The 16,592-nt window shown below is 31.9% G+C and overlaps 2 protein-coding genes across 4 annotated transcripts; both read left to right on the top strand.

Moving 5' to 3' along the window:
• The first annotated feature begins 66 nt into the window (after positions 1-66).
• On the top strand, positions 67-9,671 carry LOC100253091 (uncharacterized). 3 transcript variants are annotated; one of them, XR_009467531.1, is made up of 4 exons: positions 67-295; positions 3,706-3,969; positions 7,514-8,594; positions 9,481-9,671. XR_009467531.1 is itself a non-coding variant. In XM_010660145.3 (4 exons), the coding sequence occupies exons 2-3, from the start codon at positions 3,751-3,753 to the stop codon at positions 7,625-7,627; spliced, it is 333 nt and encodes a 110-aa protein (XP_010658447.1). In that variant the 5' UTR covers positions 179-295; positions 3,706-3,750; the 3' UTR covers positions 7,628-7,634; positions 8,142-8,264. The 3 variants fall into 3 exon arrangements, 2 of the variants coding, with proteins under 2 accessions (XP_010658447.1, XP_010658448.1); XM_010660145.3 differs by lacking the exon at positions 9,481-9,671 and having other exon boundaries at positions 179-295; positions 7,514-7,634; positions 8,142-8,264; XM_010660146.3 differs by having other exon boundaries at positions 180-295; positions 7,514-7,634.
• Positions 9,672-11,717: 2,046 nt separating this feature from the next.
• Positions 11,718-14,327, top strand: LOC100242825 (small ribosomal subunit protein uS12). Its single transcript, XM_002278430.4, has 4 exons — positions 11,718-11,830; positions 13,316-13,471; positions 13,561-13,687; positions 13,935-14,327. The coding sequence occupies exons 1-4, from the start codon at positions 11,826-11,828 to the stop codon at positions 14,073-14,075; spliced, it is 429 nt and encodes a 142-aa protein (XP_002278466.1). The 5' UTR covers positions 11,718-11,825; the 3' UTR covers positions 14,076-14,327.
• The last annotated feature ends 2,265 nt before the right edge of the window (positions 14,328-16,592 follow it).

Below are 16,592 nucleotides of genomic sequence, written 5' to 3'. Positions count from 1 at the left end.
AGCCCTCCTCATTCCAGCTTGCAAATAAGTAGGCCAAGCGCATATCACTCGCAATGGGTTGCGTATGGGAGGTTTTTGACGGTTTAATGTTATTCCACCCTCCTTACAGGGCCCGTTTACATTGAAAATACAAATTTGTCCTTCACTATTTTGCATATTTCTTATCATGTCCTATATATAAACCCTAGATTCCCACTCCATCCCACACCTTCTTCATACCTCTCTCAATCTCTCACCCGGTGCAGGATTTTTTATGTCCTTGATCTCCATCACTCGCTTCTTCAAGAAAAACCAGGTAACAACACCTTAATCATCTAGTGTTCTCTAGTTTCCGATTTATTTTCCCTTTTTCTCAGGCATATAAATGGGAGGGAAAACTGGAGTTGAAATGAGGAGCAAACAGTTTAACAATCAACGGAAAAATTTTCTGAATTATGGAGTTTCTATGGTCGTCACTTCGGTTAATTTTAACGGTAATATTAGCAGGTTAGAGGATGGTGGAAAGTCTTTGCAGTAAAGAAGATCGTCCTAATAAACCATTAAAGTTCTGAATTAACGTTTAGCTATGTTTGATTGATTTCTTATAACTCTTAGTTTATACGATTGACCAAAAGAATAGAATAAATTTATAGCCCCATAAGAGATAACCCATTTGTTTAACAATTCAATGTGTACGCTTTAACTTCTTATGCATTTTTACCTAAAATCATGGCTATAAAAAGTCCACATTTTAATTTGACTATTTCCTGGAAAGACTGAATTATTGCTCAATTTTGCTCAATCTGCTCAATGTTTGAATAGTGTGTCAAAGCGACTCGAAGCTAGTAGAAAAAGTAATGTTGAATCAGAAACTAAAGCAAAGCCAGTTCATAAATAATCAATATTTTACATACTGGATTAATAATTCTATTGAAAAATTAATCTATTGTGGTCTAAATTTGACGAAGGTTTATGACTCTAAGCAAAAAATCTTATATTTAAAACTGTTTGATTTATGAATAGCTTAGTACAGTGCACAATGTAGCTACATCTTAATCTTGTTGTCCTTGAACTCAATTTCAGCATCAATGAGACACTGCAGTTGTTTTTCTGCTGGTAAAACGAAATCATGGCAGTTGTTTCTTAGGCCACTTGCCTTATGTGAAGATTGCTGACGCTCTGATTTTCCTCTGAGTGCATTAAATAGCTTTAATTATGTTGAAATGGCATGAATAGTAAGATCTTCAGCATCCATATTGATTATATGACTTCCTTGTCTTGTTGTCGATAAGTCCCATGATGACAAATCGGGTCCAACTTCAACCAAAAACAGATTTTGACATTGTTTGGTTGCTTTGAAAAAAAGAGGAAATTTGATGGAAAAAGTAAAGAAAATAAAGGATAAAAGAAAAGTTGGGTTGCCAACCTCTACTAGATTCTACACCTAACTGGATTAGCCTAAGCCTAATCTAACTCGAGCTGAGCTCAAATATTGATCCAGGTTTGAGCTCAGGTTGGGCTTGGTAGATTTACTGTACCTGGTTCCTTGGGCAGAACCAAAGTCCTCTAGATTGAATTATTAAAATCTGCTAGAACCAGAGTAAATATTCAACCACTGCTCCAAGTTGCTGCCAATCCATCCCAAACTCAGACATAAGTAGCTTAGAAACCCTACCCTACATTTGGAGTCCATGAGAAAAGTGGGGAAAATAAATTTATGTTAGATTATTTGGTTTCCAAGAAAATGAATGGAAAACTTAAATCAATTGAGCATAATGGTTGTCATAGAAAATTTTCTTTTGACTGGAGGTCTTGGTTTTGCCATGTTCCAAACAATGAAAGACCTAGGAGACAAAAATTGGATTTCAGATATCTTCCTTTATTTTCCAGTCACTGATTTTTACTTACAAGTTTTCTAAGAAATGTTGCTTATAGATCATGTTGTAACATAAAGATTTAATAATATGAAAATATTTTGAAGTTAGTTTTGTTGCAGTTAATTTAATTTTATTACTAGATATGTGATGGTGCAGTTTTGTGCTTTGGTACATAGTTATTGAAGTGGACGAGTTTGAGATCTTGTCTTGCCTACAAGACGAGGTTCGTCTTGTAGTAAACACGAACTTTCGTATTCACTAGAACACGAAAGTTTGTATCCAAGTAAATGTGCATATTCTTTCTGTTATCAACCCACCAATGAGCATTGGACACAGAATGAGAAGTATTTGCATATAAGAAACTGAATAAAGAAAAAGGCATTTTTTAGAGACACAACAGTTATAACTTATAATTATATCACTGGATGATAGCACAATCTGCTCTTAATTTGAAAGTATGGGTGGTATGGTGATGAGGATTCGTGTGTTTGCTTGCGGTTAAAAGTATTTCAATCATACTTTTAGTTGTTTGTTTCCTGCATAATGCCATATTTTAGTAGGAAATGTTGATGTGATGCTAGTGCTTGGATTTATAATTCATTATAAAAAAATTTATTAGCAAAAGTTATGTGTGGGCATGTTTTTTTATTAAATTGGATGTTTAGAATCTTAAGACTCTTCTTTTTTTCTTTTATTTGGTTCTTTAGATGGGATACTACTTAGCTTTCTGCTTCAAGATGCAGGGAATGTACTTCAAAATTTGTAAACCAAAGAATTGATAAGCTGTAATTTTATTTGTCTTGGTTTAGCAATGTCCTCCATGGGTGGCTAAGCCTTTTACTTGTTTGATGAGTAATTTGAGTTTCATTAATGGAACCACATGATCAACATAAGTCTCTTAAGAGCCCTTGTCATGCCACATGGTCAAAATTTCTGGCACAATGCACATTTTGACACAAGTGTATGATTTGCTATGCACAAATCAGTGTAATATTGCCCCCCTGTTTTTGCGTCTTATCAATTCAAGTTGTCTTCGTCTATCAAAAAAAAAAAATCAGTGTAATGTTGGAGACTTTAGATCTCTCTCTATCTGTGTGCTGTTTGTGCATGTGCCTGTTTGAGAACAAATCTGGTCATTGGCTTAGCTATTATGAATGTCTACTCTCTTGTTTACTCTATTCTGTTGCTTCCCAGGCCTTAGAGATCCAATTTTGAAGACTTCTTTATTTGTATCATTTCCTATGAATAGTTGAGAACCAGTGTTATTTATCACCAATTTTGCAAATTCTCATATGAGATCTGTGAGTAATGTACGTGTGCATTTTACATGCCCTATTGCTAAGGAGATTTCTCTAGCTGTAAGCTACATAACATCCTTTTAGAGATTTCTTCCATTATTTGCAAGCTATTCTTTTGTCTTTTTCCTGATATCACATTATCTTTGTGATTCTAGACACTAGATTTTTTATTAGGAAAAAGATTTTGTTTGTTCTGTTTTGTGTGTGTGTGTGTGTGTGTATAGATATAGATATACAGATTTTTTTTCTTTGTACCTGTTGGAACTCAAACCTGGAACCTCCCACTTTTCTCACCCAAACCCCCTGCTTGCTAGCACAAAATCCTTGTCTCCTGAGCCAGGTTTAAAGGGATTAAGATATTAGATTACTTGCTCTAGTCCATTCTTTTAATCATGGCTAACTTCCAGTTTCTTCACCTGTGATGTGCAGTGGCCTTCAAGATTTTTCTATATTAGTTTTTCATCTGTAAACAATATTGGAGTTTTGTTTTTTTTTTTTTTTTTCACTGAGTTTGTGAGAGGTGCTTCTGTTAAATACAAACTGCATTGCAGAAAAGGTGAAAAAGAGATAGATCAAGAGAAGGACAAACTGCGGAAATGGGTTCTGAAGCCTTGCAAGCTACTAAGGTATATCGCCAACTTCTCAAAGCTGTCAAGAATCACATTGGAAAGGAAGACCACAAAAGGCACTTCAGAGACCATATAACACAAGAGTTTCAGAAGAACCGTGGACTGCTGGACCTCTCATCTATTCAACAAAAATTAAAGGTTGCCCATGATTACACTTATCTGCTTAACAGTGTGCACCATCACAAGGTATTGCTCTCTTTCTTTCCTAAATTTTTATGTTCTGTTTTCATCTTGGTAACAAGAAGCAATTGGAAGAAAACTTGGATCAATTACCTAGTTTTGTTGTTTGGTAGTGATTGAAAATCCTAAGAAAGAGAAAAGAAGATGGAAATTAGGGGGAAATTGTAAACTCCAAAAAGTGAAAGCCCCCCTCATTTTTTGCTTGAAAGAAATGAAGAAAGTTGGGGATGTAGTGGAGGAAAATTAATTGGGTTTAAACTTATACTTTATTTTCCTATTCTTTTTCTATTTCATTTTCCTTCATAAATTCTAAGAACCAAATAGAGCCTTAAAATTCTTGGGCATTGGACTTTGTTACTTACAAGGGGAGTATGCTATCTTATATATATTCTTTTCAACATGTGGATCTTTGATCAGATACTCTTAGATGGTTTAGTAGATTTGATTTCAGATTGCTGATTTTGCAAATGAGACCTGCCTGATTTTGAAGTGAAATCTCATTCATTACATTATAACTCAGTTGAACTTAAAGTGAATACATTTGGTCCAAGTTTGATCCTTTGAGAATTCAATCTTAGGATATTCTCTTTACCACATTTGAGGTACATATTGTAGTCTTATGGCATGATGGATAAAAAATTGCATCTGCTCTTTCAATATTGGATGAACAGATTAAAAAATTTAAGAATTATTGTTATTTGATAAGCAAACTGGGCATCTATTAAAAGAGTGCCAAGGAAAAGGGTCATACCCTATCTATACGAGAAGAACACACACACACACACACACACACACACACACACACACAAAATATATATATATATATATATATATATATATATATATATATATATATATATATATATATTTAACAAGCAAGCAAAACAAGAAGAGAGTAACAAAAAACACTCCCACCCCTTACTAGCAACCTAACCAATCAACAAACTCTACCATAGACATAGACAACTCCTCAATGACCCCCTTTTACTTTCTCCAAAAAATTACAAATAAAACAGGTTTTTTAGTTCTTGATCTGAAAGCTCCACATTGTCAAAAACCTTCAATTTCTCTCTTTCCAAGTGGTCCAAAACAAAATCAAAGGAGCAACTTTCCATGCTTTCTTCTGCCTCTTTCAGATAAAGGATCTATGTCAACTTAGAAGTATTGTATTGTTTACACTAAAGAATTTAGCACCATACTTTTCCAAATGAGGAGAAGACTAGCTGACATAAGATTCTTTCTTTGGCATAATGATAGAGAGTTTAACAGATTCTTCCTCTCCTTTGCTCGTAGAACATATATTCAGCAAAGTCCATCCTTTCCTTTTTAACTCATCCACAGTTGAAATTCGTTTCCAAACCACTTCCTAGGAAAAAAAAGCTCACTTTTGTTGAAACCCATGAATTCAAAATAACATCCACAGAAGAAGACTATGATCTCAGTACCATCGAAGAGTAATAGAATTTAATTGAGAAGTTGCCACTCTTTGAAACCATCAAAGTCACCCTATGTTCATCACCCTTCTTTATTGATTTTCCTTGCATTCTCAAAAGGAACGTATCAACACCATATACATTCAATGAAGGGAAAGAAGTACTCAGAGGTGTATCAGTACACCATGTATCCTTACAAAATTTTACTCTCCTTTTGTTGCCCATAAAGAAATAGATTTTACTTTCGAAATCTCCATCTTCTCCTTATTGCCTTCCATTACCCTACCCCAAACCCCTATTCACCTCTAGAGAACATCATCTTCCCTCTTCTTTCCTGAATTTTCGTATGATAACCTGCTCCCATAGAGGTTCCCTTGCCAATACAAACCTCTAATTCCACTTCCTAAAAAGAGCCTTATGGAAAACATAAAAATCACGAATACCCAACCCCCCTTTCTTTCTTTTCCATACAAATATTTGACCATTTCACTAAGTGAACTTTTTCAAGTGTTCCCCCTTCTCACAGAAAATCCCTTTGAATATTTTCCAATCCCATACTCACCCTTCTTGGAATGAAAATAAGGACATGAAATAAATTAGGAGGCTAGGCAGGGCATTTTTTTTATTAAACCTTTTTTTTTTCTTTCTTTTTTTTGACAGGCTGTTGTCATTTCCACATTGCAAGTCTTTTGTAAAACCTCTCTTCCACCACATCCTAAATTGTTGATGATTTGTATGAAACTCTCAAAGGGAGATCTGATACATGTGAGGGAGCATCCCCTAGTCTACACCTTAATACAACTATCAAAACAATTGCCCTACCTTAGTAATACCCCTAATTGGAATTAACTCACTTTTTCCTAGGTTGATTTTTAGCACAAAAATTGTCTCAAACCATGTTGAAAGTCTAACTAAGATGTAACATTTGATCTTTGTATCACAAAAAGTAAGAATGCTGTTGGCAAACAACATGTGAGACACTCCCTCATTGTCCTTATCTCCCACTTTAAAACCAAAGATGAAACCCTCCTCCCTAACTCTCTTTAAAGGATAACTAAGAGTATTCATCACCAAAACGAATAAATAGGGAGAAAGAGGATCCCTTTACCTCAACCCCTTGAACTTTGAAAGAAGTTGACAGGTGTACCATAGTCATAGTCCTTCTCAATGTCAAGTTTCCATTAAATAAAAAAAAATTAAAAAATAAATAAAAAATGTTATAGAAGCTCTTCATCATTGAATCAATGGCCTCATTTGCAATAAGAACGACACCTAAAATTTGTCTACCCTCTAGAAAGGCACTTTTAGAATTAGAGACCACTTCTTCCACAACTTTCTTAAGTTTGATTGTCAACATCTTTCCTTCTAACTTGTACAGGCTCTCACCAAACTGATGAGCTTAAAATCCTTTAAATTTTCTACTCTACACTTTTTTTAGGGATTAAGACCAAGAAAGTGGTATTTAAACTTCCTTCAAAAGGGCCTTGCTCAAAGAATCCCAACACTTCACTCTTCACATAGTCCTAACAAAGCTACCAAAAGTTATAATAAACCCATTTGGTTCTAAGACTTAATACAACTACATTTACTTATCCAAAAAAAATATAAAAGAAAAAAGAAAAAAGAAAAGGAAAGCCAAAAGAGTTTGGGGAAATTAATCCAACTAGAGAACCCACGACCCCTTTTCTAGAACTATACCTTCCCCTACCTTTGACAACCTCTACTTAGATTTCAAAAGACTTGGATCCTACCCCAAATTGGCCCTTACAACCTTTCATTGCTCAAGATCAAAGGACATCCAAGTACCTAATTTAAGAATTATGTTTTTTATTGTCTAGTTTCAATGTATTGAAATTATTGAAATGCTACAAAGGGATGGCAAATTTTAGAAATGGGCATACTGCCATATTTTTAGTCCATTCATGGTTGTCTTACCTTTGCATAACAATAAATATAGCTATCACTTTGTTTTTTTGTCCATGTGTCTCTCACAAGTGCATGATTGTTTGTTATTTAATAATAAATAGTTTAAGCGATTTTTGTGAAAGGAAATATTCCAAGAACCGGTGGCCACCTCAACCTTAATTTCTAATTTTGAACTGATGGTGGTTGTGCAGGAGTTACTGCTCTCTTATAACATTGCTGTGGATAGATCAGATGAAATGAAGAGAATTCTTGGAAAATCTGCTTCAAGTGTGGGTCTTCAGCTTCCAGAGGTTTATCAGCCTTGATTAGGTGGTAGGTTTCATGCACTTAATCTCACAAATTTGGTAAAAAAATTGTCACTGATGCAGTAAAATATTGGAGAGAGGAATGAATAGGTTCCTGTTTTTTGTCCTGGTAATTGTTTTTAGCACATGTATTTTCTTTCTTCAGTTCCATGATTCCATCATCCATCCTCTGAATTGTGTAGCTCTCTGGGAACAGGGTCTCGAGTTACATAACGCTCTCTATTAGGTTGCTTGGAATGTAGACAAAAAATAATTTGGAAACTTGGGACATTTTGTGGTTGGTGTGGTGGAAGTTAGATTCCAAAATTTTTTTCCCTTACACTGTTGCCTTGACAAACAAATGAAGCCCATTGTTGGAGAAAAGGAATGAAATAAATTATCGTGTGCTTTCTGAATTCTCCCCTTTGTTATAAGTTGCATGTTGGCTCTTGAAAGGCATATCAGCACTCAGCAGAAACGATTACTTGATTTTTACTTGATGCTTGCGACTTCCATGGTGTGCTCTTTCTTGTAGGTAATTCAGTCCAATTAAATATGGTTGGCTTCAAGATGAGACTATCATCCTGGAGTTCCAAAATACAAGTTCTCAGCTTGAGTGTCAGCTTCCATCCCTCTAAATCTATCAATTTTTTTTTTACCCCAGATAATTTCTCCGTCAGACATAAAGAACCATGCGGCCCTTAGAATTGGCAACAATTGGTGGAAAACTTACTGGTGAAGTTTCCAGGTTTCACCTCAATGAATTGATATACATGTTGATCTTTAGATTTCTGTAATCACCTTTTTTAGGCAAATATTTTGGCATTCATGCATTCTCAGATGCCCTCAAATTCATTATATTGGTGAAAAACCATGGGTACCTGAACCATATCACCATCTCTGTCATGCTTTAGGGTCTCTATTACTTATCCAGCGGAAGCCTAGAGAAAGGAGGAGCACTCTGATAAGCAAGGAGATATGAACAAAGGTATCAGACAATTTTTTTTTATAAGGGGTAAAATAAGTTGCAGATCACTTTAAGCAGAAAAGTCTGTAAAAATCTTCTCTTAACCTCCCTTTTAAGTGGTTAATAATACTTCAATAATCTAATATTTCTAATAAGACACCTTATCTTATTATAACTAACAAAAATAAAAAGTAAGATTTGAAGCAATAGGTCCAATGATTTCATGTGTATAAGAAAAAATAAATAAAGAAAAAAATAATATTAAAAAAATGATAAATTTAAGGAAGCCATTATTTTATTTTTATATTTTATATTTAGTTTTAATCTTTATTTATTTATTTATTTCATGATATGAAGGCACGACAGGATTGGAATATTTTGCCTTTTTTATTTTTTTTATTTTTTGCGATAAGGAGAATAAATAAGTAAAAACAAAATGGTATTTGTCTGGTTGGTGGGAAATGGACCCATGACAGAGACCGCCAAATATTTTTCCAAATGATGTGTGAAGATGGAGGGGGAATTCAAAGAACGCGAGTCAAGAGGAAGAGAAAGCAGGAGGCAGGTGTCAAAACACCTCCCTTACGTGTCCTCACCGATTCCTGAACCTCCTCACTATCAAACACCTGTCCTCCCTCAATAACTGTCTTCTTCCCATGCCCTCCATCCCCCTTCAATCTCAAATCCTCAATTCCATTCCAACCGACCGACATTTTAACCTACAAGCAACAATCATAATGGGTTCAGAGACATTCCTAGAAATCATCCTCGCCATCCTCCTCCCTCCTGTCGGCGTCTTCCTCCGCTATGGCTGTGGAGTAATTATATATTTTCTTCCCATTTCCTGCCTTTTTTTATCATTTGAGATTTATATATATTCATTCATTCGCTTCTTGTGGATTTGCAGATAGAGTTCTGGATAGACTTGTTGCTGACAATCTTGGGATATATACCTGGAATTATATACGCAATTTATGTGTTGGTTGGGTAGTGGAAGATGAATGTTTACAAAGATTATATGTAGCTACATTTGGGCGTGTCCCCCCTTCTCTTTTGTTGTTCTAATCTAGCAGATATCAGACCACTATGATTTGTTTATCCTTTTGTCTTAATTTTATCACCATTTCTTCTCTTTCTTTCTTAGTTTCTTCCTTTTCTAATGCAATTTTTTTGCTCATGGCTCACCCCTAGTAACAAAAAATCTCTCATTCAATTCAATCAAACCACATATGGAGAGAAAATTAGACCCGATCCAGGTTGGTTCTTATTATTTAACTTCAATCAACCATTACTTGAATTAAATTGTATTTAAATATTTGGTAGATCATCATTTTATTTTATTTTTTTTCAATCCCACTTTTATTCCAATAAACAAAATTTGTTGTTGGGTTGTGTTTTTCCGCTGTTAAAACTTAAAAGCAATATTGAATATTATCTAATATCATATCCACTAGCCTCCTTGTCATTTTTAAAAATAATAATAATATTAATAATTTCTTCTTTGTTTTAAAAAAGAATGTAAGGAAAGAAGGGCTTTTATATTTAGACATGAAAAATAACTTTGAAATGCTATTTATGGATTAGTGTTTATAAGATCATTTTGATCTTGCTTTTCTGACCATAAATTACGATCTTCTAAGTTTTTCTGCCATCAAATCAAATTTTGATATCATGTCAAATCGTTCATATTTTGTTCAATATATATATTATACTTTTTAACACCTTCCTTTATACGTGATTAAATTTGTAAGATCGATCTACGTTCTGAAGAAGAGATATAAGAAGAGATATAAAAAAAATAAGAGATATGTAAAGAAAGATATAAAAAATTGCGAGGAGGAGAATAAATAAATGGGGAAAATAAATAAATTTTTGAGAAAATTAACAAATAGAGAAAATAAATAAGCTTTTACATAATATTAAATATTAATAAATTGGGGAAATAAATAGTTTTTGAAAAATTTATTCGTTCACCCTAATATCAAAGTTTAGTTTAACAAATGGTGATGGGTTCAAGCTTACTGGATTTGGGTTCAATATGATAGCTCTTTTAACATATGAGAGATTTTCCACATGGATAGCTCTTTAACATATGAGAGATTTTCCACTACTAAAAAATATTAAATTGAAAATATTAGAATTGTTGTGGGTGTTGAAGGTCTAACCAATCCATTGGAAGTTGAACTCAAATATTATTATTCATTTTCTAAATTTTAATTATATAACATATTATTTTATTAAAATATAAAAAATACTTTAAACATTTTTATTTTTTAATTATATTAGACTAAAAAATTATTATTTTTATTTAATTTTTAAAATATTTTGATGATTAAATATTAAATTTATAAATAATTATTTATGTTAAAGCAGTAACTCACTATCTAGTTTATTGTATTAAGATATATAGTTTTTAATATTTTATTTCATAATATGTTTTGAGTGTAAAATAATGTTTTGATAGATAACAAATAAAAATATAAGAGCTTGTTTGGAAACTGTTTTAAAAAACAGTTCTGTAAAATAATTTTTAAAAATTATTTTCTAATATTTTGTATAACAAAATTTTTAAAAAATAATTTTTATATTTAGTATTTTATTTTTAATCATTATGCATGTTTGTATAATTATTTTTTAAAACAATTCTCATAAAATAAGTAAAAATAAGTAAAAAAACATTTTATAAAAATATTTTGAAATAAAAAATAATTTTTTGTTATCCGGGTTTTTGTTTTGAAAAATAAAAAAATATTTTTAAAAATAATTGTCAAAACCAAAGAGATTTACAATAAGTCAAATTATTCACAAGCATTGTCATTCAATAGCAAATTAATGAATTATCATCTTATAAAAAACTTCTATTGGTTTTTATTTTATAAATAATATTTATTTTATTTTTACTTAGATGTCAATTTCTTTTACTTACGTTTATTTTTTATATATTAAACCTTATTTTTTTAATCTACATCTTATGCATTTATGCAATTAGTCAACAGTCAAACCTTGAACAATCGGTTCGTAAGCTGTAGATCACAACAATTACCATGGCATTTTTTCACTAATAGCTGCCACGTGGATAACAAGGAGACTGTAAATTTCTCAAGGACAGAGTCGTAATATGATGAAAAGGCCACACTATTTCCGTCTTTGCAGCCAAACAGTACCTTATTTATCCATACATCGTCACCCTGAAGATCAGTTTTAGGGTTCTGGGCTAGGGTTTCATCAGCCGAGTCTCGTCTTTCAGCAGCCATGGGGTAAGAACACTTTTACTTTTTCTGTTTTTTTTTTCTCTGTCTGATACATGGTCTAGAGATTCATGGCTGATCTCCTGTGTTGAATTCATCTTTTTTTTTTTCTCTTCCTCTTACACTCTGTTTGGTTTCTGAGAAACTGGCGAGAAAATGAAATGGGAATATGAATTCACTTAACTAGCTAAGGCGGATGGTAATGTAAGCACCGGATCCGAAAAATTCAATCTTCTAGGGGTTTGTAGTTTGATTTTTCCTTTTTGGGCTTTACCTACGTTAAGCAGAAACTAAACAAAGCAGTTTTTATGTGATGGATCTGTTTTATATTATTGTTCACTATTGCTGTGAAAATCGAGTAAAATAAAATAATTTTTTTATATTTTTAAAATCTACGTGATTACTGTTTTCGTCTCCAAAAATGAAAAAGCTGACCTCAACTAAAATCATAGTTGTGCTTGGATTAGTTGATGTTTTTTTTATCTTTTTGTTGGGTGGGAGGGTGGGAAGCAGGAGGGAATCGTGAAAAATCCGTGTTAAAGAAGCTATACTATTTTTGCTTTACTATGTTTTCTCAGAAACCAAATATAATGGTAAACATAGTGTTCCGAATCAAATCCCAATGGAGTTGCTTGGATATTCTTATTTGAGATTGTTTTAATGTAGCGTGACTAAGTTCTCTCTTATTTTTCACTAACACTGGTTGTCTCTTGCTAGAAGTAAAATCCTAAAATTTATTGTTTAAGCCCTTTTGTCTTTTTGAATAAAAGAAGTATAATTATGCCAAATAATTGTTTTGGGCTCCTTGGAGAGGTGATTGCACATGATGAAATTTGAACTATGAAATTGTGATTTCATTTCTAAGCAAAATAAAGTTTGGAGTCTTTGGACTGTCTTGCATTGCCATTCCCCAAGCTTTATTTCTTAGTTGGGCAATCTTGAAGTGATCTTTCAGTGGAAATATGAACATGAAAAATAAATTTGTTCTCGCTTATTGATGACATGCTTCAAAGAAAGCTATTTACTGACATAATCAGCTAGAAACAATTCTGCCACACAAGGGCAACTGGTTGCTTGAACGATTTTAATGATCTTGGTGTTCTTTAAAGGAGTAAATGTTTTTACTAAGATTAGTAGATTGATTGGATTTGTCATGAATCAACTTGGTGCTATTCAACTAAGAGCTTCGGAAGGTATGGAAGATGTAGTGTCTATCAACTCTGATGTCTTTCTAAGTTTTTGGGTATTGATTTGATGGAAAGATTCGATGAATTATTTCCCTTGTAGGAAAAAGGGCTTACATGTGCATCTCTGTGTGTGAGAGAGGAGGGGGAGTAGATTTGTTTGAGTGATTTGGTTGCATAGTCATAAACTTGTACTGCCATTTTATTGTATATCTCTTGTAGGTTCCAATTTTAGAGTTGCATGTCTTTTGTTTTGAGTTTTGGTGTGGTCAAATGGACTCATGATCCAAACGATGTGAGCATTCTGCAGGAAGACTCGTGGAATGGGAGCTGGTCGCAAGCTGAAGTCCCACCGCATAAGGCAGAGGTGGGCTGATAAGGCATACAAGAAGTCTAACCTTGGCAACGAGTGGAAAAAGCCATTTGCTGGGTCATCCCATGCAAAGGGCATCGTCCTTGAAAAGATGTAAGGACAGACTTATATTGCCTCTCATGTTTCATTAGTATTGACTGCATCAGTTTGGATTTGAATGACTTATTGCTGGCCTTGTACAGTGGAATTGAGGCTAAGCAGCCAAACTCTGCTATCCGAAAGTGTGCTCGTGTTCAGCTGATTAAAAATGGCAAGAAGATTGCAGCATTTGTACCCAATGATGGTTGCTTAAACTACATTGAGGAAAATGTAAGTTCTATAGACAGAAGTGGGAAGTTTCCCTATAATGTAGCCTGCACCCAACCCCAATCTCCGATCCTCTTTATTAATTCTTTTCTAAATTGTGAGTGGCTAGGGGTGCGGGCACGATGATTTCATAGAATTGTTAAATTGATGTTCAAGGGTTGTCCAGGATTATAGAGCTAGTTTAGCTTTATTAATGTATTTATCATTTGTACTCACTGCTTAATGGGTACATAATTTGTTTTGGTTACAGGATGAGGTCTTGATTGCAGGATTTGGACGGAAGGGGCATGCTGTGGGAGATATTCCTGGAGTCCGATTCAAGGTTGTGAAGGTATCTGGTGTGTCCCTTCTGGCTCTCTTTAAAGAGAAAAAGGAAAAGCCTAGGTCTTAGGTTTATAGAGAGATTGAGCTCTATCTTCCCTGTCCACTCTCCCTTTCCTCCTTGTTTCTTAATGGAAATGATGTGATGATTTTGTGATGGAATTTGCCTTGGTGTTGATTTAAATCTTAGTGCTATTAGTCGTATAGAACAAAATTTTGGAAACTTTAGTATCATTGTTGTTTAATGGACCACTTAATTTGGTATCCACTGTTATTTTGCCATGATCAATTGAAGATTGCAGTTGTTGCATCTTATAAACAAGTATTCTGATCTCGTGACTCCAGTGCTGAAATGGGGGGATTTCGTAACTGTTAAGTAGTCTGGTGGTAGAGCCATTTGCACAGGTTTTCTTGGGTTTCCTTGTCATGGCTTGGGATATTAGATTTATGCTCTCAATGCTTTCTCTTTCATCAAATTGAGGGAAAATTCTAGGTACCTCTTTGGTACCTACCGAAAAGTTTTTCTAAGCCATTGGATGTTCAAGATTACATCTTGGTCATCATTTTAAATTTGAAATAAAAATTTCACTTAACCAGTTAAAGAAAGTTAAGGAAAGAACTGGGTGGCCTTCTTTCTTCCTCCTTTAATAAAATAAATATGAGATAAAAATAGAATTGGAAAAAAATAAAAATAAAAATAATATAAAATTTGAAAACATATTTATTAACAAAAAAAAATCATCATATATCATAATTATATTATTTTATTTTTAATAAATTATTAAACATTTGAATTCAACATAAAAATGGATATGATAATATTTTAATATGAAATGAGTATTTTCATTAAAATTCAACATTTTGATAATCATATGATTCATATGTAAAGCTTAGGTAATTAGATCATCCTAATTTTTGTTCGTACTTTCCAAATTTTACATTTTTTGAATTTAAGGTTTTAAAAGTTAAATTAGAATAAAAAAATTTAATAATACTTTTTTGAGTTACTAATGATAGTATTTTTGAAAATAAATTTGCAATTTCAAAAATTTTAAAACTAAAAATCAATATGAAAAATGTGATGAAAGTACCAAACATGTATTTATCACATTTTTCGCACCATTCTCATATTTTTTGTACCCTAAATTATTTATATTTTTTAAATTTCATATTTACTTTTTAACTATACAATTGTTAAAAAAAAAAAAAAAAGAATTTAAAATTTTTAAAATTGGAAATAATGTAAATTATCTTTAAAAAAAAAATTAGAAAATTAAAACACTAAAAAATTAAAGAGGATACGAAAAATGTGAGAAAATGTATGAAGATTATGAGAAATCCTCACATTCTTCATACCCTACCTCATATTCTCCATATCCTAAAATTTTAAAAAATTTCGATTTTTTCCACCTAAAAATACAAATAATATTGTTTATTGATACTAATCAAGCTTAAAAATGATGAAAACTATTTTCAAGAAAATTAAAAAATTAAAACACTACGTAATTGTAAAATATTATATTTTCAAAGTTCGTACCATCTCTTATAATGTTCGTACCATTTCTTACAAAGTTCGTACTTTCTCTTACAATGTTCGTACAATTTCTTACAAAGTTCGTACAATTTTTTACAATGTTCATACCATCTCTTACAATTACAATGTACGACACTCTCTTACAATGTGCATACCCTCTTTGATAAAGTTTGTACCCTTTCTTACAAAGTTCGTAAATATTTTTTTTTCTTTTCTAAAGTATATTTTAGAATAATCACTTATAAAATATTTCTTTGAAAAATTTTATAAATTTTTTTGTAACATTATAAGTGATTTTTTTTCAATTTTTAAAAATGTTTCTTAAATTTTATTAAATACTTAGGACGTGTTTGATAATTGTTTTCGAGAATAATTTTCTATTCTCTAGAATAAAAAAAGTAAAAAAAAAAAAAAAAACATGTTTGACAATTTTCTTTTTTTAAACTGTTTTTTATTTTTTATTTTTTGTTTTTAATAATAAAAAATAGGATGTTTTTAAACAATATTTTTAAATTATTTTCACTTGTTTTCTAATAATTATTTTAAAAAATAATTATACAAATACAAGGAATGATTAAAAATAAAACATGAGATATAAAATTTATTTTAAAACATATTTAAAATATTAAAAATAGGTTAAAATATTTTAAATTTTCAAACATACTTCTATTCTAAAAAATATTAGAGAAAATGTAATTTTTAAAAATTATTTTTGAAAATAGTTACCCAACACGTCCTTAATTTTTATTTAAAAAAATACTTTTAGGCTGATCTAAACAATTCTTGGACTTTTCTCTAATTCTCTAAAGATATTTAATATAAACAACTATAAATATAAAATATTATATTTTTAAAGTTCGTACCCTCTTTTACAAAGTTTGTATCATCTCTTACAAAGTTCGTATCTTCTCTCACAAAGTTCGTACAATTTCTCACAAAGTTCGTACAATCTCTTACAAAGTTCGTACATTTTCTCACAAAGTTTATATCATCTCTTACAAAGTTCGTACACTCTCTTATAAAGTTCGTACTCTCTTTTACAAAGTTTGTACC

Source organism: Vitis vinifera, chromosome 13, assembly GCF_030704535.1.
Source record: "Vitis vinifera cultivar Pinot Noir 40024 chromosome 13, ASM3070453v1".
NCBI lineage: Eukaryota > Viridiplantae > Streptophyta > Magnoliopsida > Vitales > Vitaceae > Vitis > Vitis vinifera.
The sequence above is the reverse complement of the archived record's forward strand: the minus strand, read 5'-3'. Positions and strand labels throughout refer to the sequence as shown.

What these genes read in the sequence shown, in the direction of transcription:
- LOC100242825 (XM_002278430.4), top strand. An exon ending in GGCATCGTCCTTGAAAAGAT is followed by an intron (nt 13,472 to 13,560) that starts GTAAGGACAGAC and finishes GGCCTTGTACAG; the next exon opens with TGGAATTGAGGCTAAGCAGC. An exon ending in TAAACTACATTGAGGAAAAT is followed by an intron (nt 13,688 to 13,934) that starts GTAAGTTCTATA and finishes TTTTGGTTACAG; the next exon opens with GATGAGGTCTTGATTGCAGG.
- LOC100253091 (XM_010660146.3), top strand. Translation starts at nt 3,751, where the DNA reads ATGGGTTCTGAAGCCTTGCAAGCTACTAAGGTATATCGCCAACTTCTC. An exon ending in ACAGTGTGCACCATCACAAG is followed by an intron (nt 3,970 to 7,513) that starts GTATTGCTCTCT and finishes GTGGTTGTGCAG; the next exon opens with GAGTTACTGCTCTCTTATAA.